The following is a 23,899-nucleotide window of genomic DNA, read 5'->3' as shown; positions in this document are numbered from 1 at the left end:
AAAATATAGAATAATTTAATATTGCGTATTGACCTATTTTAAATACATTTATAGAATAATTATAGTGTTAAAAAGTTTAAAAACTAAATTCTAGTCACAATGTTTCTTAAAAGGCAGTAGTATATTAATTCATGATTGGTTATATGAAATTTCCTCTAAGGTAAGTAGGGACTGCCTGTAAATAAGCTGGTTTTCAAAATGAGAGAAATTCTCTTAAAGAATCCATATAGTTTAGAAATTAAGATGTATAAATTCTTGACTTAATCTACCTGATATATTTGTTTGATTGGAGTACAAATTACAAAGAAATTTTTTTAATAGGGTGGAATTGGGGAGCAGAAATCAGTTTGAGGGCATGGAGTATAAATTAATGGCAAATATTATGGTAAGGTAGAAGTCTGACTGATGAACAAATGTTAACAATAGAAGTAGCCAAATCCCTGTCTACAAAGGACTTTGCCCAAATAGGGGCACTCTGTAGGCTGCTTTCTTCATATCTAGGGCTTTGGGACACTTATGAGTCTTTTTTGGTGAAGCTATCACCAACTGTATTACATCTAGTGTAGCTTTCTCCCTACTACTTCCAGTGTGATTTTAATTTTTTCATAAAATGGTTCTTTTCATAAAATGCTTCTTCTCAGGTTATAACATATATCATAGATTCTTGAAATATGGTAGTAATAATTCCATAACAACTATTCAACCTAGTGAATCTTTTTATTTTATTTATTTTCCGGTAGGACCTAAAAGAATTGAATTGTGAGAAGTCATCAGACAATATCATTATGAGACTGATGGCATTATCATTCCAGTACAGCTATTGTTGGATAATTTTGTATACCAAAAATACATTAAACTCGGAGTAAGTAAACATTTTTTCGCCCAAAGTCACTTTTATATTTTTTAACTTACTCAGTCCTCTTCTGTGAACAGAAGTAGCAATGGAAATTTTCCCCTTGCTCATCTAGTTCTTTAAAGTCAGCGAATAACTGGGTCAGGGAAGAAATAAAAAGAAAGATAAAGAGATACAGGGAAGGTCATGTAAAGTCAGCGATCCTCAAGGTGGAGGATGCCCATAGGAAATCAAATCAGAATTTTGGAGTTGGTATATTTCCTCTGGACATTCTGTGCAAATCATCTTCCCCTCTCTACCTCACTAAGAATTGCTGCTTTACATGTCTCACATCTTATTACTTTTTAATTCTGGACTTGTCTTTTAAAAGTTAAGTCACTCTTAAATCACTTGTCTCTAAAATCTTATTACATACAGCAACTAAATAGCATCTTGCTATACTTTATTTTACTAATGTGCGTTATGGAATAATTACAAAAAAAAAAAAAATCCATGCCGAGGCACTGGCCAGTAAGGGTATAGGTTAAATTTCTCCCCTTCCTCTCCCTACCTCCCACTTCAGCATTCCCTAGATTGAACAATCTTATTAAAGAATAGAGGTGGAAACGTTTTTCGAAAAGCGTTAAGTAGACAAAAAACTATGAGTCTGCCACACTAGTATTATCTTAGCCAGGTTATTCTAATAACATTATGAAATGTGAAAAAATGAATTTTTAATAAGTATAACTAGATATCCAATGAGTGGAAGCATAGTAATATAATTCTTTTTAGGTACCATCTTACGGAAAAGACACTTTATCACTTAGCATTGATTTATGCAGCTTTGGTTTCATTTGGGCTAAAATCAGAAGAACTGGATGTAAAGGTATTCTTTTCCCATATGTTTGTTCATAAGTATTTTTCATAAACCAAAATTATACTCAAATTCATGTTCTCCCTGAGAAAAAAAGACATTAAATGGGCAAACTAAAAACTGCTTAAAAGCCAAATAAAGAACGGTTTTCAAATTAATGAATATTCTTTCCACCTAAACTTCTGTTCTAAAAGCCTTTAGTTTAATGAATTTAAAATCATATTTTATCTCTTAATTACTACTTGGATTTTTTGAAACATAGAAGAATATGATTAAAAATAAATATCCCTTGATTAAAATGCTCACTTATGGAAGATTACTAAGTTTTTATCTGCTGTAAAATGGAAATCTTGTGATACATGAATAGACTAATATTTTTGTGATCTCTAATCAATCTCTTTTCTTAGCTCTTTTTTTCAGTGGTCCTTGCTCTGAAATTTAGACATTCCTCCAATCTGGGGCCTCAGTACTTTTCTGGTATCACTTTATGTTCATTGATAAACTCAGCCATTCCCACAAATTTAACTTTCATTTCTGAGTATAATCCTTAAAATTTTTTCCTGAGTTTTCTTAAGGTCTGTACCTATACTCTAGCTTTCTACTGGCAATCTCCACATGAATATCCCACAGGCACCTCAGACTCTGCATGTCTAAAATACAACTTCTCATCCTCCTCCAAACTTAGTTTATGGCATTACCATTCTAATCTAATCAATAGCTAAATCCCCCTTTTAACTCTGCAGTGTCTCTAGAATATGTGTCTACTTTCTATTCTTACTGCTATTTCCCTAAATTCAGGCCTTCATCACCTCTCACTTGGAGTTTTAATGTAGCTTAAGTAATCTCATTTCTACTCTTCCGACTCCAGTGTATAATATACATTGACACCAATTACTTAACATTTCTGAAAGACAGCTATGAATATTCACTCCCTAGATTGTACACTTCTGAAGGAATGGGAACATATTTATTCATTTTTGTATTCCTGGCACCTAGCACAGTACAAGTAGGCACAGTGCAAGCGCCAAGAACATACTAGGAATACATCTTGATAAATATTTGTCGTTGAGTTGAATTTTCTTGCTCAAAAGACCTTCCTTAGCTTCCTACTTTACTCAAAATAGAGTTCAAACAAAGCTGGATTCAAACTCCTCCACAATTTGGCCCCCAGTGAATCTTCCTTTAGCATCATTCTACTCACCATTTCCTGAATAGGCCCCCACACTACTACCTCTCAGCCACTGCACAAACATGTCATTCTGGCCTGTCTTCCACCAGGAATACTATCTCAGTCCTCTTACTGCCAGCCTTCATAGTTCTGTCTTTTTCTGCCCAATTTATACACTACCTCCTTTAAGAAAATTTCCCCAATTATACCATCAGGATAAATCTCTCCTCCTCCCATTCTCCTAATAATACTTTGCACCTTTCTTATAATATGAGGTATTTATTCATACATCCTCCACCCTGAAAGGTAAGAACTAGGCCCTTTTTCTTTGTAAAGCCTATAGCATCTAGCACAGTGCTTGTATGCATCAAAAATATTCAAAAAAACATCTACTAAATAGAATTAAATCAAAGCACAACCTGTGAAGAAAATCAACAAATGATCTATTTGAAATTGAATCTAGATTATTTTGGTCCTGTGATATGATAAATATTAAACATAAAAATAAAATGTTTAGAAAAGTTATCTAAATAAATGAATGGCAAATGTAAATTTGTCTCATTTATCCATTCAAGTGGTTTCACCACTTAATCAGCCTCTTTTCTTCCCAGCTCATGGTAAGCAGTTATATGTAAAATATGCTTTACAGAATCCTTTTATTTCTCTGTACACTGAGTACATAATATCAATGAGTGATATTGTGTTCAGGTACAGTGACATGATTCAGAGAGGACATGTTCCAAGGAAGACATTTGAGGATGAAACAGGAGGTACTGCCCAGGCACAATCCATTGCAAACAAAAGTTTGATCCCGCCTGAATCAAACTATGCCAAAGACGTTTCAAGTTTTACATGATAATCTAAAAAGTTGGTTATTTTTTCCATAGAATTTGAGAAACAGCTATATATCAATTTACTCTACTTACCCTTATATCACCAATACTCAAACCTCTCATTCTTCTGACTGATGACATGATTACATTAAAGGGGATTCCTTAGATTTATGTTATTTTAGAATATATTGTTTCTTTACCTTACTTTACTTAGTAATATGGTTTTTGGCCTTTTCGAGTGTATCAGAATGGAGTTTTTATTCTCAGGCACCCGAAGAGCCTAGCCACAAAGGAAATATTAGGAAGTTTAAGTACATTTTCTTAATCTAAAAGAAAATACTAGTAGTATTATGCTATATTTTATTCTAATTTCAAAAAAAATATTCTGTGAATTTCTTATGAACTCTCTGCAAAAAAATTCACAGATACACATATATGCAAAAATTTGAAAACAATGTTTGGTGATTCCTGAATCTGCTAAAGTCCAGCCATGAGCTCTGCTCTGTCTAAGAAAGTAATATTCATTAAACCATCATAAAATTGTGGCTTTTAAAAGTAAAATTTATATTCAAATAGAAGTGTCAAATATTCTCAAAACATCCAAAACTTGGCAATAAAATAAATTAGTATTCAAATAGTGTATTTCTGTGCAGCTATATCTATTTAACACAATTTAAAGGAAATCCTTTAGAATACATATACTTCCAGGTATATACTAACAGTTTTACATTTAAAATTCTTGTGAAAGAGAAAACTATTATAATTATTTTGTGAGGTTTGTACAGTCCTTTTTAAAAAATTTTCTACTATAGGACAGGATATTCATATTTCTAAGATATGATTGTTTAAGGTAGTATTTCTCTATCCACATTAAGCTGCTAATCCATGAACTACCTTTCCTTCAACCGAATCTAAAAGAAGATAAATATAGACATTAAAGAGGAAGAGAAAGACTGGCATTTCAGAAGAGAAAACAGCATGAAGAGAAATACAAGTAACAGACAGGAAGTAGGGGAAATTAAGAAATTCTTTTTTAGAGTTTATTTTAATACACCCCCACACACACATTTTTGGCAGGGGTATCTAGTATTAAATAAGCTAAGAGTGAATGAGCAATTCTAAAAATACAAAGGAAAGCTACTCTAAATCAAAACCTTATTTTTTTTTTGAATACAGCTTTAAATAGCCTTTTTTTTAACTTTGTTTTTGAAAAATACTACACTATATTTTTCAAGTTCTTATTTTAGTTGAAGACTATTAGGTTTAATGTAGAAAAAGCAAAATGTTAAATATTACTAGTGATATCCAAATTGCTTCTTTTCCAATATAGATGAAATATAACACCAAATATATTTAAAGTATTTTATTAATAAATATCAAATGGAAGTGAAGAAAAACAATTTAGTTCCAAAAATTGGAAACTATAAGGGTATCATAAAAAAGAAAAGAAAATTGCTTATCTTTACAAATAAAATATCCTGGATTTCACATAAACAGATTAATAAACGATATCTAAAATAGTGCTCAAAGATTAGAATCTGCTGTGCTTTTATTTTTCTTCTAATTATAAACAATTTTTGAATGATATATTTTGCTTTTTAATATTTTCTATAGTCTAACATTAAAAATGTATTTTTTTAGCTCATAATGTCTCCAGGAGTGGAAGAAACTGCACTGATAATTCGACAAATTGCTGACCACAATTTAATGACCTCAAAGAGAGATCCTCATGAATGGTTGGATAAATCCTGGCTTGAAGTTTCACCATCTAAGGTTTATTTCCTGAATAAATAAATTACATCTTTCAAAGCAAATATAAGTACATATATTTGAATCCCCTTTCTGGTAGCATATTTTTGTTCCTTAATGCTTGCATGAGCATATATATCACTTTCCAGAATCATTTGTATTTTTCAATTTCACAGAACTATTTTATTGAGATTTTTTATAATGAACTTTGAAATCTAAGTTATTATAGCGTGATCTCATGATTTTAATACCTAATATTTTAAAAAACATAACTATTTTTCTAATTTCTAAATGTAAACATTTAAGAATAGTCAATTTATTAAAAGAGCAGCAAAATTTTATCATTCCATGATTTGTCAGTAATTCAATTACATAATTAAAACTAAGAGTAAAGTTGTAATACCTCTAAAGTACCTGTAAGTTTAAATAGTTAATTTTTAGAAATTCCTTTTGTTTGAGCATATTTCCAAGTTCTCATACAAACACAGTGTTTCTGTTACCTTTATTTTAAAAATATATTCAAATCATGAAGCCATAAAAAATGACAAGGCTCTTTATGTACTAATATGGAATAGTTTCCAAGATAGATTAAGTGAAAAATGAAAATTGTAGCACAGAGCATGCAATATACTACTATTCATGTAAAACAAGGGGAAATTAATATCTATATGAATTTGTTTGTAAATTAATAAAATATCTCTGAAAGGATATCGAGAAATGATAACACTGTTTACCTCCAGAGAGGAGAACTGGGGTAATGTGGTGGGAAAGAGACTTTTCACCTTTTAGTACCTTTAAAATTTTGAACCATGTGACTGTTTTACCCATTTAAAAACTAAAATTACAAAATGAATAAATAAAATGAAATATTTACATATATTAAATCACAGAACTTTTACATGCCTAAACAGTACATAACACTATCAGCAAGCATGAGTATAATTAACTGTGATTGTGTGTGTGTGTGTGTGTGTGTGTGTGTGTGTGTGTGTGTGTGTGTGTAATTTTCTTCCTACCAAGACATGTCCATTCTGCTCACATGTCTGTCATTTGATAAGCATCAAAGAGGATGCAAAAAGCCAGTGTAACCCAGGAAAATATGGAATATGGCAATAGTAGAGATGGCTGTTATGTTTCTAGACTTTTATGAGAATGAGATCTCTCTGAAAACATACATTTTTAGACTTCAGGCTCAATTCTGGTCAATAAAATTTCTTCCTATCCTCTTTACAACAAGGCTTTCCTGATATCATGACATCTCTTAAATATCATAAACATTGTTCATCTTAATCAAGGGTGATAATATATGGTCTACAAAGGGAGAGCTAAAGAAATCTTGAGGTCCTAAACTAAGTCCCCTAAAAGATTTCTCTTTAGATAATCTACCATTAGATAAAACAATTGTCATCTGAAGAATGGATGAGTGAAATTAAATTGAAGTGTACTGAATTTGTACAGTTCTTAATTCTGAGAATGTACAAATCTTTACTGCTGAAGAATTTTCTTTCCCTCCTGGCCATACTTTTCCTAGACATCTCAAATTGAGTGTAGGTGCAATGACAAAAATTTTAATCTGATAGAATGGGTAAAATAAAATGAGTCACTTTCAAAAGACCACTGGCTTATTATTGCTCAAACTCTTTTCTAGGAAGAAACATACTTACTTGATTTTCCATGTATTAACCCATTGGTGGCTCAGCTCATGTTAAATAAAGGACCTTCACTACATTGGATATTACTAGCGACTCTTCATGAACTTCAGGAACTCCTACCTGAAGTTCCAGAAAAAGTGTTAAAGGTTAGTTATTTGAGGTCTATATTCTTATATGAGTTTATTTCCTTTCCATTTGAGTATTTAGTTTTCCCATAGGGTTTTCAAAATGAAAGTATTCAAGTGTAATTATTTGGGACTTCATATAGCAAAGAAATAATTTCCTTGAACTAATTTTATATAAAATTCTCATTTGCTGTCAATCATACTATATATTTTAAAGCTCTTATATAGATAATTCAGTAGTCAGTTTATCACACATTAAATCATTTTGAAGTGTTATTTTGCCCACAAATATTCAATTATACACTCTATTCATATGTGTTTACATGATTTCTTCCCAAAATTCTGATGCCCTTCATTATAATAACAGTTAAAGAGAACTTTAGCCTTATTGGTAAAATTTTTAAATTTTTATCAAGGAAATGGTATTTATATAACTAAAAATTCTATTACAAGTGATTAGAAAATAGATGCAAATTATAATGTTTTTCTTTTAACAGAGCCTAATTATGTTATGTTTTCATTACATGAGTTAATATAATACCTATGAATGAACTACTTACTTATATTTTGCCTCCTTTCCATGTAGATAAGCATTATTATTTATATTTACTTGAATGATGTTCATATTGTATTTGTATTGTATTAATTAATTTTTAATTTTTTTAGCATTTTTGTGGCACTACTTCCTTATTCAAGATTAATTCTTCTTCCATAACAAAATCACCTCAAATTTCATCTCCTCGGGAAAATAGGAATCAGATTAGTAACTTTACTTCTCAGAGTTCAGCTTCTGACTCTTCAGAGTCTGTTATTCAAGAAAATAATGAATATTACCTGTATTCAGACTTAAGAGAGACAGTGCAGGAAGACACAAACACCACTTCAAATTATAATTCTTCCCTTATGGAACTAAGAGAAATGCCAAGTATTTCACCACCTATGACTTCTTACAGTCAGACCAGATACTGGAGAGACTCCAGTTGTAACCCTAACAAAGTACAGAATAATCCTTTTCTGGTTAATACAGAATCAAGGAACTCGGCCGGTAACTCCTTTCTAAACCAGAATGATTCACAGTCAGATGTCTTTTCTTTGGGTCTAACACAAATGAATTGTGAAACCAGAATATCATCAACTGACACTCAGAAGCGTATTGCCCCTAATTTTATAAATGATCAGAAAAAGGGAACATATGAAGCAAGAAGACCTATAAATAAAGAGATATCTGCCCCTATCTTCTCACTAGAAGGCTCTCAATCGCCTCTTCATTGGAACTTTAAGAAAAATGTATGGGAACAACAGAAACACCCATTCAACTTACAGTATGGTGCCCAGCAGACTACATGTGACAAATGGTACTCTCAGAAAGATAATTTGTTCACTAATCAGCAAAAATGTCTATCCGATGAGTCAGAAGGCTTCATGTGTGAAAGTTCAAATGCTGGAACTAAAAAGAGTTTCTGGAAAGAATTACCATCTGTTCCCAGTTTGGATTTCTTTCGTGCCTCTGATTCTAATGTAAATCAAAAAGAATACAACAGTCTTTGTTTCTACCAAAGAACTGGAAAATGTTTAGGACAGAAAAGGCACTCTGAATCTTCATCAACCTCAGGAGACAAGAAATCATTAACAGGTAACACGATTCGACGGTTGATAAACTATGCTTAGATGTAATTTAAAAAGGTATAACCACCTCCAAATTAAAAAAAAAAAAAAAAAAAACTTTAATTATTACACTTAAAGAATTGTCAATACCTTTGGGTCAAAGAAAATTAAATTCTAATTACAGATTTCTAAGAAAATAAATGCAAAGAAAATGTCAAATTCTTGTAGCTTTAAGTGAATTAAGCATTCAACTTAAGTTAAAAATAAAAACAGAACAAATCTAAATAAAGCAGAAGGTAAAATCAACAAAGATTAAACAAAGAAATCAGTAAATTAGAAAATTAATTTATTTGTCAGGCAGGGATATTTAATGGGCTAAAATTTAAGAGCTTATTATACATCAAGTGCCATTCTAGGCCCTTATGTGGATTATTTAATTCTGACAATTCTATTAAATAGATACTGTTATTAGCACAATTGTACAACTGATGTTTCTGAACATTTAATGATGTCAGTTTTTAAAAGGACAATTTTATTTTCTCATTTTCGGTAATTATACCTTTACTTTCTGTGTCATTTCTTATTGCATTGACCTGAGCATCTGGAACAAAATGTTAAGTTTTAATGGTCATACAAAGGTGACTTTACCATGATAGGAAAAAACGAAAAAAGAAAGAAAGGGAAAAGCTTAAGCTTCAAAGCTCCTGTTTTGCATAGGCCCTTTGTGACACCTAAGAGGGAACCAGAAATTCGTGTGTATTCTTTGTTTCATTAAAAGAGGACCTCTCAATTTGTATAAGATCCAGGACTCACAAAATTTGGATTTGGTCCCATTTAATTGTCATAATTTATTTTGTTCCTGATTTTAATGAGAAGTATTCTATCTCTAGTTTTGTAAGAAGTTTTGTGAGGAATAGATGCTAAATTTTATCCAGACTCTTTTTGGGCACCTCTTTGGGGAAAATCAAACATATTTTCTCCATTGACCTATTAATGCTGAGGATTATATTTACGAGTTTACTAATATTAAACCATTTTCGTCATTTCTGTGGTAAACCTAATTGACTTTGAGGAGTGATTCTTTTAATGTGCTGTTAAACATGGTTGCTAATATTTATTATGATTTTTATATCCACATTCTTACTGAGATTAATCTATTGTATTATTTGTGCTCTGTCACATTTTTACATGAAGGTTATTCCAGCTTCATAAATGAATTGATTGAAAATTCCAAATTTTTTATACTCTGGAACAAATTAAGCATGCCAGTTACTAAATATTCTTGAACATATGGCCCCCAATGTATAAGATAATGCTCTCATTTTCTCAAGATATTTCAAAAAATATTTTTAATAAATTTTAATATTTAAGTTTTTAGGAATATAGTTGGAAGTCTAATATATACCCACATTTTATTTCATTAGTTAGAAATCTATTTTTAAGCATATAAAAAATTGGTTAGAAATATTGAAAAATATATTTTAAAAATATATTTTAAAAATTTTCCACTTTCCAATTATTTCCATGAAATACTTTCATTCAAACAGTTCATATAAATCTTTGATGCTAGTGTCTTCATTATCGCTCCGGCACCTTTGACTTTTTAACTGTGGTTTTCATAGCACATCATTACCTGCAAATATGTTTACAATAAAACACATTTTGAATTCATATTGAAGCAGCCCTAGAATATATATCCAAAGCATTGGCATATATCAAGATAATTTCCATTTGTCCTGTAGGTGTATATTTGTGATCTCTATAATAAAATTATCTACTACACTGCTTTTTAAATTTACTTATAATAGCATCCACCTCTTGCAATTATGGAGTTATATCTGCAGAAATACTAAAATGGTTTTAAATATTTTAGCCTCCTTTTTTGATTGATTAACTCAATTGACCTCGGTAAGTATTCAAATCTAGGATATTTCAGGCACTAATGTATATCATATGCAAGGTGAGGTCGTACATGATTACCACATATCACATAACAGAGTTCAGGATAAATTCTATAATATTACAGATATGGGTTAAGGAACAGGCTTAATAAGGGAAAACTTAAAAACATTAGTTTTAAAATACAGGGAGATTTAATTATTTGTGCAAAGCGTGAGCATACAAATATGTACATATAACACTAATTAGTACTAGGCCATTAGGTACAGGTGCATTTATGCTAAAAAATTCAATTTTTAATGATCATCATTTTATCCCAGTTTGGAAATTTTTAAATTTTGTAGATAGATAATGAAGAAACAGGATCCACTTAAATAACTGGAAAGAAAATAGCTACATTTTATTATTATCTGTAATAATATGGTTTTCTTTTTTCTCTTTTTAACAGATTTCATGTGCTCACAACTACCGCAATGCAAAAAACGACGTCTTGTGTATGAAAAAGTCCCTGGGAGAGTTGATGGACAAACTCGTCTGAAGTTTTTTTGAAAGAGAAAGAATAGTGCTACATGCCACATCCCATTGTTTTTGATGATCACCCAGTAACAAAATAATTTACATTTGGTCATACATTAAAGGAAATGCAATTGTTCGGAGATCGTCTTGGTTTTCTATATTAAATTTTTGTAATATATATTCTGCCCTATAGTTTGCACCTTTGTAAGTAAAATATTCTAATTGGCATAATAATTGTCATAATATCTAAATATCTCCAGATTCACCTAAACACTGCAAGCCTTTTTTTTTTTTTTAAGAAATAGAAAATCTTATTGTATGTATATAAAAGGGTTATTTAGTTGTCTTCCGAAGGGCCTTCTGCCTCCTATCTTTCCCCCAGCCTCCATCTTAGTCTGATGCTCTGAGTCAAGAAGTGAAGATCACCACAGTCAACCCTCCACCACCAAGAAAGTTAAAATCTAGGGCAAAATTGAAGTCAGAGAACTTCCAATTTTAAGTATCTTCATGAACAAAATTTTAAAACCAATTACTAAGAGAAAAAATTTCCAATCCACATAATTGAAAACAGGTTTATATTCCTGATATAGTAAGAATGCCTACAAATTGGTAGGAAAAAGACAACCTAATAGAAGAATGTACAAAACACATGAATAGATATTTCACAGAAGAAACAAAAATAGCCAATAAACATTTGAAACAATATACAGCTTCATTACTTATTAGGCAAATGCAGATTAAAACAAGTTACTATTTTCACCTATCAGATCAGCAAAATTTTTGAAAGTTCAAAATGTCCAAAGGATGTTCAGACATTACCTTACTGGACTTCTCTTTGGCGGTTGATACTGTTAATCATGCCCTTCTTTTTGAAACAGGCTCAACTTGACTTCACACCACCTCTTCTACTTTCCTCTTTCTAGTCTCCTCTTTCTACTACAGTTTTATTTATAGGATGTTTGTTTTTGCTTGGGTATGTAAAGGGTGGAGACTTTAAAGAGAAACTACTTATGGAAATCTAACTGGGATTTCTGTTCTAAAGTTTTGGCAGGATGCTCCTAAGGTGAGACTAAGGCTTCCTAGCTCTCAGAATTCCTTTACTCCATCTTTAATCAGCTTCCGGGGGAGTTTCTTCACAGGCCATAAACTGTGGCAAGTCCTTAGGCTGAACTTTCAACACCTGCCTCCCTGCCGCCTCACCAAATGTGGAAGCATCTTGAGTCCTCATGCTGTTTCTCAGTGAGGCTTGCTGATAAAGTAAGTGAGCTCAGCTTCAGCAGAGCATTCCCAGGGAGCAATTGTCACAGGACAGGTTGAGCTGGTCCAAGCCTTAAGTGTTTGGATCAGCCCTTCTTAGGGGCCCAAAAGTGTCAGGGCAGCCTCCAAGACCCTCTGCCAAATACCCCGTCACATGGAATTGTTGGAACAGCCCCCACTTCTCAGGCTGGCTTTTGCAATGGAAACTTCATGTTTTTTTGCTCTGAGAGCATGTCCCTGTGACATTTTTGATGTCCTAAGGGGAGTTACTTGCACTTAGATTCACTGCTGGTGATAGTGATGCTCACCTCTGAGGGCTCACGAGAGGCCTTACCCCAAGTTCCTAGGTCCCACCCAAATTTGTAGGCCTCACCAGCATGTCAGCTGTCTCTTCCAATCGTGGATGGACATGAAACTCCTTCCCTGTCCACTCAGACTCAGTGTGCAACTGGGGATCAACACCAGGGTATCCCACCCCTTGCCTCTCACAGCAGGATCCTAGATATTCTCCCCAAATAATGAGCCCTACCCTAAAACAAGGGATCCAACAAATGGAGTAGCCTGGGTTGGAGAGGGTGGGGAGTGCAAACTGTAGCAATCCAAAATGAGGGTTGAAAAAAATATGTATTTTTCTGTCTTTTGCTTTTTTAGTCATGATTTTTACCATACGACAGTTAATTCAATATCTAATTTAATTGTTATTTATTTCAATTCCTTATTTAAATTAAACTTCATTTGATATAATCAAGTATACACACCTTTTCTTTTTTGATTTCTGGGTTTCCTGCCTTGCTTAGGAAAACGTGTTATTCTAAAGCTGTATAATTATTCTACTTGTTCTTCCAGTACTTTTGTATTACCTTTCTTTAACTCATGGATTTTTTTACATACTGTAATACAGGCCCAATTTTATTTTCTTCCACATGGATAGACAATGTCAGCACCATTTATTAAGTAAACCATATTTTCCCACTGGATAGGAAAAAAGTCAAAAGTCTATTTCTGAACTATAATCATCCAATCATCTATTTGCCTATTCCTATATCACAATAATATTTACTTTGGGTTTTCTTTTTTTAAAAAAATCATATTGTTTTGATTCAACAGCTTTAAAGTTTTAATAACTAGTAAGGCAAGTTTCACCCTCCCTTGTTTTACACACACACACACACGCACACAGTTTTAAAAACTATTCTTGGACACTTTTGATTTTGCCTTATGAACTTTTATATATTTTTGTTGGTTTTCCTCAAAAAAAATAAAATAGGAATTCCACTAAAGTTATATGAAATTAAGACTGCATTTTAGCTGAAAGAAACTGGACTTTGGGTGGTGAACATACAATAGAATATACAGTTGTCAAATGATAATGTACACCTGAAAATTATGATTGTATTGACCAATATTACCCCAATAAACTTAATTGTAAAAAAAGATTGCATTTTAGTAAGTGTTAATATCCTGTAATTTATGTAGACCCTGTTCTATAAACATCAATAAAACCTTTTGTGATTTGCACCGTTAATTTATTCTCAAGTATTTTTACCATTTTGTCACTACAAATGGCACGTGAGTTTCCATTTCCGTTTCTAAGTAGCTGTTGTCATACAGATAAGGCTAACCTTCTAACTATACTTTGTATTTGGCCAGCCTCTCAAATTATTACAAATTCAAGTTTTGCTTTTACTAGACTCTCACGAGTTTTCGGGGTATATAGTTATATGACCCATAAATACATATATAGCTCCTAAAATGTTTATACCATTTCCTTTTTTCATCTTACTGCATGAGCTAAGAATTCCAAAGTAATGCCATATAGCGGTGATAAAACGTGCTCTTGTTCCTAATACGCTATTTCCACTTTTCAGTATGCAGTATAAAATTTGCTGTTTTGACAAATTGTCTTAATCATCTTTAATTTCCTTCTATTCCTATTTCACTAATCCACTTAGTTTTTATTCAGAACAGCTATTGAATTTTATTAAATGACTTGTCAGCATAGATTCTTTTCTTTAAGCCATTTATGTAACGCATTACATTGATAGAGTTCCTTATATTGAATTAACTTTGTATTTTCTCTTGATATACTACTGAATTTGATTTCTTATATTTAGGACACTTAACATCTGTATTCATAAGTGAGCTGTTATAGTTTTCTTACACTATCTTACCAAGATTTTGTCAAGGGAAAAGTGAAATAGAAGTGTTTGTGGGTTTTTTGGCATAAAAAAACTATCCAAAACTAATGTATACGAATTGATGAGTTTGGAGATAAGTATATACCTATGAAACCACCCTCACAATCTATACCGTGAACCAGTCCATCACCTCCAAAAGCTTCCTCCTGTCCTTGTGTGTGTGTGTTAAGGACACTAAACATTAAATCTACCCTCTTAGCAAATTTTTAGGTATGTAATACAGTATTGTTAAGTATAGGCACTACACTGTATAGCAGATCTCTAGGACTAAATTCTTCTTGTAAGCCAAAGTTGTTTTTTTAATGGAGCTTTTTAAAAAAATGCTTATTGTTGTTAAGATGGACAATGGAACATGTTTCAATGCTGATAGAAAGGATCCAATAAAGAAACTGAAGATAAAGAAGAGAAAGGATAGTTAATTGGTAATGTGACATTTCAGAGACGGAGAAACAGATTCAGAGACCAAATAGAGGGCTTAGAAAGGGATACATGAATTCTGATTGCATGAAAGGGATTCAGATTGCTTAGATGTGGAAGTTTCGTGGCCAGAAGTTAAAGGAGTTCTCATCTAATGGCTGTTATTTTCTCTATTGAAACACTACTTATACTCAAAGATATTTTCATGTAATTATGGGTTTATACATAGGTATAAATATCTCAGTAACTATTTTTTTACAAAAATAGATAAAAGTATTATAAAAAGTATTATAAAAAGTACTTATAAAAAAAAAATTTCACCTCCCAGCACTCAATCTCACAAGCAAACAGAAATCCATAAAGCCTTAAAACAAAATCAGATACAAAATGTTGCTGTCATAGAAAAGGATGAATTAAGCAGAAATTTTATTTTCAAGCTCTTCAAAGATTATTACAAACACAAATAAAATATCCTTTGAAAAGTGTTCCAAATAAAATCAAAGGCACATCAACAAAGTAAAAAACACTTATGACATTAAGAATTCATTTAATTTGTAAGATTTTCATGTTACTTTGTTTTTAATCATTTGCAATGTTCTTTAAGTCACATTTTAAACATTTTTTTAAAGACATGAAATAATTCAGTATTTTTTTAAAGTACAACCACAACTATAAAGTAGAACTTAAGACAAAGATCAACTCTGCTTCATACACAGGATGGTGCACTCTAACGCATGACACAACACTGATCTTTCCAAACGAGTTTGCTAAAAACAGACAGCTCCCATGATTAGTGTTAAAAATTAAACAATCTTCCCATTTAGAAAAATCAAGACATCATTTGATTTAATAAAGCCTATTCTTCCCCCGATTTTACACTGGCTTATCTTCATTTGGAAATTATAAATTCATGAGAAAAGAACAAATTTTGTTATGGTGCAAAAATCTTAGGAACAACTAATTACAAATATTCAGTTGTTTTTTTTTAAAAAAAACAAAAATGTTTTCCTTCTCCAAATGTAAACATCTAGTAAATAAAACATACATAATATTCCTGGTATAGAAACACTAGAAATTCACTTATGAAAGAGGAACTTTTGGTATATTTGATGGTAAGGTTTTTGTTTGTCTTAAGTATAAAGCACTTCACCAAATGAACCAAGCCATTTTTATTTAAAAGTCTACTCCCTTACCCAATTTCCTTATTTGAGTAGAAACTCATCAATTTCTGTAGAATTTTGGCTATAGGACCAGGCCACGGGAAGGGTCTGAAATATCTCAAAGTTATTTGGTTAGAGAAAAAATGTTTTTTCTTGAGATTGGAGGCAGTCATTCATTACTTTGCATTGAAAGCATTCCTCAGCGAACTTCTTTCCTACGGGAAAGAAAATTTGGTAAATTTTCACTTTCGTGAGATTTATACATAAAATTAGTCATTTCATATAGCACTTTAGTATTCTCAAAGTAGAGAGTAGCAAGTTAATTTTTAAAAATCCAAATCACACCATTGAAGGAGTAGTACCCATGAAACTGCTCTGTAAAAAGAAAAATGCTACGCCAGCATAAAACTTACCTTAATACCATAAATTTGGGCATTTTCCATTAAAAGGGACAATATTACCTGATAGTATAATTACTTTCTTCTTTTTAATGTGAATAATTTCTTTTACATGTACGTGAAAAAGGACCTAAGATGATTACCTACTGTATGAAAACCTCTTAGAACACATAATTTGAAACATGTTGACCCCGAAAGACTCCAATAATCAATCTATGCTCTGAACTCTTCCAAAAAGGAAAAAATGTGAAAATGTGAATGAGGCTCCATACAATGCATTAGAACCATGAAATTTCTAATATGCCGCCAAAGAGATGTTTTCATTTCAATAATCAGCTTTTAAAGCTCTTTTAACTGGACTCACGCTTTTCCCCAGTAGCTATGTTAAAGCTTCCTCCATTAAAACAAATATATTCTGAAAGCCATTAGGAAAGAAACCACAGCTGTTGGTGGGAGCAAGCCTCCGCCTCTGGGAGTCCTTAGTCCCAAGAGTAGCAAGGCAGTTAGTTGATAGCACCAAGCAGCAAATGACAATTCTGGGATGGTGTAAGGAGAGAGTAGGATTAAATTCAAGAAATTACCACCAGCCAACTCAGTTAAAGAGTTCAAGTACATAAGGATATCAACACCTTATGAGTTAGTGCCAAAGAGGATTGAGAGATGCTATCCTAATTAGATGTAATCCACAGGCAAGGTAAATATAGATTAGCCACCCCACAGGGACAGTTGTACATTTTGCTGCTTTTTATTTTAATTCCCCCAAGAATAATATTCAAAACACAGTTGCCCAAATCCTTTGGGCAGCCCTGTGCGAATGCCATGGCCCCAGGCTGGCACGGTGCATCATTACTCACCAGTCCTCAGAGTAAAGCACAGGACCGGGGCTCCCGGAAGGGGTTGCTTCCAGCTGGAACGCCGACCAGCAGGGCGTCCTTGCAGGCATTCTGCATGCAGTACTGCTGGAGCTCGGCCGCCGCCTGAGAGACCTGAAACGAAAGGACCACCGCCTGACGTGTTGCTCACAGCCAGATCCAGCAGCCACTGGATATTCCAAAAAATTATCGTGCTACCTGATCGCACTTTTTTTTTTTTTGATCACACTTTTTGTGACCTCCAAAAGTCTCTTTCTTGCTGAAAGTTCTAATAACTGAACTCTAAAGAGGAAAAAATTACAATTTCTATGAACTCTGATTTAGGATATTTTTGGTTTAGTTGCTTAATCAACAAAGGAACGAAAAAGCCATGTATTTGACCCACTTTGAATCCTAGTTTTGAGACTAAATAGAGCTTATTCTAGTACTCCGTTTACAAGTTTTCACTTATAAAGCATGCACTGATATATCCAGGTTTGCCATGTGGGCAAACTATCTCAATGTTTGCAAGGCTGGACCTTATCCTTGGTCTAAACAAGTGACAGAGTTCTTCCGCCATGCTTTTGAGGCAGGACAGCTTATCAGCTGAGAATGCAGCCTCTGGAACCAAACCGCCTTGACTCAAATTCAGTTTCTTAACTTCTCAGTGAAATGTATTTAGTAATAAATAGTACCTACCTCATTGGAGTGATGTGACAATTAGGTGGAGTTAACTTATGTAAAGCACTTAGAATAACGCTGACACATACTTAGCAATACATTTGTAGCAGACTGCAAAACGGTCACAATATTTTGCAGCTCCTCCCACCAAGAGGTGGATTCTATTTACCCACTTCTTGAATCTGGGCTTGTCTTAGGACTTGCTTTGACCAGGAGAATGTAGTAGAAATAATGGGCAAGTTCCAAGCCTAGGCCTTAAGAGCCTTTGCAGTTACCTCTCTTGCTGTGATTGGACCCCTAAAATCACCATCTAATGAGCCCAAGCTAATCAATTGGAGGTCTTGTGGAAGAGAACCAGTCATCTAACCCCAGCCACCTGCCTAGCAACATCCAGACACATGAGCGGGGCCATCCTAAATCACTCAGCCACCAGCCAACCCTCCATTTGACTGCAGATGCATAGGAGAGCCCAGCAAAGATCAGTGGAACTATACAATTGAACCCAGCGCAAATTGTTGACCTAAGAACTGTGAGTTAATAAATGTTGTTTTAAGCCACTAACTTTTGGAGACGTTAATTAGGCAGTACTGATACAATATTATGCTGCCTTTCTTCTTAAACCTCATCTGATGCATATCTGCACATGGAAGCCTTCCTCACTTTCTATTTTTCTTGCATTGAAAGATGTTTTGTGTAAAAACTCAACTATATCGTACAAAAATGATTCCAATTGCTGTTCTTGTACTACCACTTTTTGTTAATTTTCCAAGCTTCCAAACAACCAGAAAATCAACTATTTACGTTACAGTTACTATCTAGTTTCTAGACTGTAATAATAGTTTGTTATGTAATATAAATGCATAATACTGTCAGAGTAATGTTTAAATTTACTTTTCCCTCAAGAGAAGTTGTGACATTTTCAAGTTAATCATAATTGGAACTCATGGTTATAGAGAAGTTATTAATTCAAAAAAATTTGGAACCAATTATGCTCATGCTTACTATCTCTGCTTCAGAGGGGAAGGAGACTGTCTCCCAAGACCGCTTGGAAAATGGGACTAACTGGACCCTCGCCTAAAGAAAATGTCAAAAAGTTAAGGTGAGAGGATGCAGAGAAAATAAAAGTGGTCAGCATTTCTCCAGCATTTTGGACCGGGAGAATACAAGTCCAAACACTTGGAAGCTGTCACCTATTAATGGAGGTGAGATAATGTCCACCCAATTTTAATGACTTTCCTTGGTTTGAGCCCATGCTCACCCAGCAACTTCTGAAAGACTTCTCCAAAGCACAGAAGGGGTCCTTGGAAGGACACTAGGCATTCCAATCATTAGGAAGGAATGCCTTCCATTATATGCTGGAAAATTGGTGTCCGGGTTTATTCACCAGTTAGCAAGTCTGTTAAAGAGAAGACATCTCTGAATGTGCTGAGAACATCCATCACTGAGCCCTGAAATGAAACCAGACCTTGGACTGTTGTGACTCCCTAAGGTGCTGCCTATGAACCATGCTGTCATGAGGATACCGCTCGACTAAGTTTATTATCTGTGTGACCTTAAACGATTAACTCAGATTCTCCAGGTCTCAGTTTCATCACCTATAATTATTTTTAAATGTAGGTAACAATATCTTCACAGGGTAGGCAGGCATCTGGCTCACTTTTCCTTTCTACTTCAGGAAAGGAAATCATCTTGAACACTTTCGACAGTCCTAGTTTCAGTTCTCTGACCTCCTCTCCTCATACAACCCTTCCTCAATGCCGACAGTTACAGCCAATACCTGTAACTGCTCCACATCTGGAATTTACATTCCAGCATCCTACTTTCTGATCACAGCCTCTCCTACCCATCCACGGTGCTGCTTCCTATTCTCACTGCACCTGCTCTTTGATCTCAGGAAGAACACCTCCTGCCTTCTGTCCAGCCCATTAAGAGCCTGGCTCAGTTCCATCTCTATCCAGGCTAGGCTCAGCCTCTTTCTGGGCAGACCCTCAAACTCCTTGCCCTCCATTCCCACTTCCATCCTTCTGGCATATGTCCCCTGCTAACCCTCTACTTGAATCAGCTACCATTCACCTAAGGTGCTCAGGTTCCTAGGTGGCCGAATGCTGCTGGAGGGGGAAAAAAACCACAAGGAGAACAGTCAGTCTCCAATCTCACAGGAGCTGGATCTTGAGAATCACAAGGTGTCCATGAATGCACCTGCTAGGGGTTCCCCTCCATTCTCAACAGCACTTTTTCACCCACCCTCACTTTTGTTGCTTCCAGTAGCTCCCTTTCCCCAGCCCTAGAAGAAAACTTGGCCTTCTATTTCACAAAGAAAACTGTCGTCATACAAGTTCTTACGTCCGAATCTAGAAACATCTATCTTTATACATATTCTAAGTCGTTTCTTCCTGTCTCAGAAGGTGCCCATCCGATCCCATGCCCCTATTGAGAGACCCCTTGTCTCCTCTTCCCCCAAATCTCCTTCTCCATTTATTCCTTCCCCTCAACCTGAAAACATGGCTTTTCATTTAAAAAAAAAAAGAAAAAAAAAGTTGTTTCCTCTTGAAAACCAGATTTCTATAAAAAAATCTTCCTACCTGACTACAATCTAGATTCTGCTCCTAGTACTGCATATGTCACTGAAACTTCTGCATTCCATAATCTCTTGTTTTATAATCTTCACATCACTTATCATCTGAAATTATTTTCATTGGTTAATGTGTGTATTGTTTATCCTCCCCACTAGAATCACCGTGTTCTAGGTACCTAGGATAGTGCCAGACAGAGAAAAGGCACTGCTGAGGTACATGGACTATCACAACAGTGTTCATACACCCTACAAATAATGCTATATTAGTTGCTAAAAATAATTAAACAACGGGTGCTTTTTAATCAACAGACTGAACACTGGACATGTTGACTAAGTCTCAAATTTTGGAAAACTCCTTCCTTGCGTCAGTAACCTTGCTTTCTCTTGGTTGTCCTCAGCCAGTCCCTGGGCTCCATGCTCTGGTCTCTTTACTAAGACACTTTTTTCACCCCTATCTATTCTAATTACCTCTCTCTGCCTTGTTCTCTGAGCTTCAGGCCATGCAGCTAAATACCTTCTGAACATCTCAAAGTCCACGTATCCAAAACTGAACTCACCCCGCTTCCCCGAACCCGCTCTCCCTTCTCTATGCTGTAGCAAATGGCAGCGCCATCCATTCTGTCACGGCTCCAGAAACCTGGGCGTCGTTTCTCCTCCCTCTGAACCCATCGCTAAGGCCTGTCCATTCATTCAGCCGCCTCGGCGCCTCTGGACTCCATCATCGCGCCGCGGCCGCGCCCAGGCCACCAGCGCGTCGCCCGCATGACTGGCCTGCTCGCGTGCGCCCCCGAGTCACTGTCCACACCACTGGAAAGGAAACTCCACTGGGGCGTTCGGTCCCGATCCGCCGCCCGCGGCGACAGACCGGTCTCGCCTGGCCCGCTAGGCCTCCTGCCCCTCGGGCCCACGTGCGCACCCCTGCCGGTCTGGGTCCGGTTCGGCCCGGCGCGGGCTCCCACCCGGCGAGGCGGAGCTGCGAGCCCGGGCCGGGCGCGTCCGAGCCCCGCGCCGTCCCGCCCCGCGCGCCGCCCGCCTCCTCCTCGCGCGGGCGTCTCCGCGCCCCGAGGAGAGGGCGCCCCCGCCCGCCTCACCTTGATCCTCTCCACGCCGGCCTCCAGCTTGAGCTGCTCCACCAGGCGCTGCAAGGCGTTCACACTGGCCCCGGAAGACATGGCGGCGACGCGGCGCTCCGAGGGCGGTGCGCGCGGCTGGCCGAGCGGCGAGGCCGCGAGCGCGGGCGCCGCCTCGGGGCGGGGAAGCCGTTGCGCCCGCCTCGCCGCGCCCCGCGCTCGCAGGCGCCGCGGCTCAGTGACAGTTTGGGGGTCCCGAGCTGGCTGACGCCAATCTCAAGTCTTTCTGCGCTGTAAACATGGGTGAGACCTGCACCTACACCTGTAACCGGAGCCGCGTCGTGGGGCCCGGACAGGGGCGCACGTTTCCACATCGAAGCTTCTAGGGTGAGGAGTAGGTATGGAGTGTGGAGATGAAGAAGGCAAAGACGCCTTCCCGATAAATCAGACTGAGACTCCGTGTGGCCGGAGCCACGGTGGCAAATGAATTAGAGAAATCGGGAGGCCAGACCTTGACGGCTTCTATGCCATGTAAAGATAGACTGGACGAGGTGCAGGACAATTGGTAAGATTCCCAGGAAACAGGTTGATAAATTGGCCGGTTACTGTTTCCTGGGAATCCTACCCGTAGATTGGGTAGGGTAGGGTAGGGTGAGCTGGGTAAAACCCCAGACCCTGACGTCTTTGCGGAACATATAGAAGAAAGTTAAATTCAGCCCTGTCACTCCCATCTCATCATTTAACTGTAACTATTGTTTCTATTATGCTGCGTTTTGTTTTTAGTGTGTGCATTTGTTTTACAAAACTGGCATCACTATTATATGTAAAATATATATTATAGTTTTTTTTTTTCACTTAAAGTATGATTATTTCCTTATTCTTGTACACCTTTGTCAGAACCCACTTAAACTGAGTAATGCAAAAAGGTAATATGGTTGACCCTTGAACAAGGGGAATGGATGTTAGGGGCGCCAACCTCCCTCAGTGGAAAATCCACCCCTAGTGGGTGCTGTGCTGCACCACTCAGCTTCCCCAGAGGCCTGAGGCACTCATTATCCCAGCTGTTGGGAGTAGCAGCAGCTGAAGCATCTTGCTTAGTCCCTCTGTGGGAACTGCCCTTTCTGAGAGCCATTCAGACCAAGGTCACACCTCCCAGTGTCAGCCTTCATCCAGTGACTGATGTGGGGTGTATAAGGACTGAACCCCAACCCCTTTGCTTCAAGTTGAGACAACACTGAAAGAGAAATCCAGCTCCAGAGCTCCCCGCTGGGGTCATCTGAGGCTTTCATGGAAACCGCATCACAGTTCAGCTCCACCCTGGGCCCAAAACCCACTTCCTGGACACCACAGAGACTGAGAAGGGGAAAGAGTAGTTCCCCAAAGGAACACCAGAGGGAGTAAAGCTCTATGACTATTATTTTTAATGACTGCATGATATTCCATTGTACAGTTGGAAATATTATTTACCTACAGCCCTATTTTTTTTTTTAACACTATGAGGACCACCATAAGCATACAGCTTTGGGCATGTCTGCTTTATTTCCTTAGGTTACACTCCTAAAAGTAGAATTGATGGGTCAAAGAATGTAAATGGTTTTCTAAACTTTTCCCTACTTGAGCCTCTGGAAGATGGTAGCAATTGATATTCCTGCCCAGCAGGAGGCTACATAGTTCTCTGCATCCTCGCAACTCTCTGTTGTGGTTCTTTATCTTTAACGATCTAATAGATGAAAAATAATATCTCGAGTCTTTTAGAAACCTTAACTGTTGAGCCTGTGCATTTATTCTGTTCATTTTGTGAGCTACATGTTGAGTCTTTGGGGTGTTAAAATTTTCTTATCTAATGACAAGAGCAGATTTGCAAATTTTATAATCCTCTCTAGTGGCAAGTTCCCTCACTACAAAGAACTTAACTTATATTCTAGTCAAAAGATGAAAGAATATGCTGGAAACATTACTAGATTAGTAAAACAGAATAGAATGGTGTGTGGCAAAAAGATGTGGCAAAAACTCAGAGCAAAGATATAGACTGGAAGGAT

At 35.9% G+C, this 23,899-nt stretch overlaps 2 protein-coding genes and 1 long non-coding RNA gene across 3 annotated transcripts in view; 1 reads left to right on the top strand and 2 right to left on the bottom strand.

Annotated features, from left to right (window-relative positions):
• SHOC1 (shortage in chiasmata 1) overlaps positions 1 to 11,393 on the top strand; it is a 64,662-nt gene extending 53,269 nt beyond the window's left edge. Inside the window, exons 23-28 of the mRNA XM_039870704.1 lie at positions 741 to 862; positions 1,625 to 1,718; positions 5,349 to 5,480; positions 7,105 to 7,254; positions 7,900 to 8,866; positions 11,186 to 11,393. Of these exons, the coding sequence (XP_039726638.1) occupies positions 741 to 862; positions 1,625 to 1,718; positions 5,349 to 5,480; positions 7,105 to 7,254; positions 7,900 to 8,866; positions 11,186 to 11,286 (1,566 nt within the window). The 3' untranslated portion in view covers positions 11,287 to 11,393. The remainder of the gene's footprint in view (positions 1 to 740; positions 863 to 1,624; positions 1,719 to 5,348; positions 5,481 to 7,104; positions 7,255 to 7,899; positions 8,867 to 11,185) is intronic.
• Positions 11,394 to 15,515: 4,122 nt separating this feature from the next.
• GNG10 (G protein subunit gamma 10) lies at positions 15,516 to 22,021 on the bottom strand. Its single transcript, XM_039870709.1, has 3 exons — positions 21,882 to 22,021; positions 17,538 to 17,669; positions 15,516 to 16,500 (listed from the first exon to the last, which is right to left on the bottom strand). The coding sequence occupies exons 1-2, from the start codon at positions 21,960 to 21,962 to the stop codon at positions 17,544 to 17,546; spliced, it is 207 nt and encodes a 68-aa protein (XP_039726643.1). The 5' UTR covers positions 21,963 to 22,021; the 3' UTR covers positions 15,516 to 16,500; positions 17,538 to 17,543.
• On the bottom strand, positions 17,764 to 21,841 carry LOC120608755 (uncharacterized). The gene is made up of 2 exons (XR_005654515.1): positions 21,707 to 21,841; positions 17,764 to 19,611 (listed from the first exon to the last, which is right to left on the bottom strand). It is a non-coding gene; the product is annotated as an uncharacterized LOC120608755 (long non-coding RNA).
• Positions 22,022 to 23,899: the final 1,878 nt, after the last annotated feature.

Source organism: Pteropus medius, unplaced genomic scaffold (assembly GCF_902729225.1).
Source record: "Pteropus medius unplaced genomic scaffold, Ma_sr-lr_union100, whole genome shotgun sequence".
Classification (NCBI taxonomy): domain Eukaryota; kingdom Metazoa; phylum Chordata; class Mammalia; order Chiroptera; family Pteropodidae; genus Pteropus; species Pteropus medius.
This window is presented reverse-complemented; position numbering and strand designations above follow the sequence as displayed.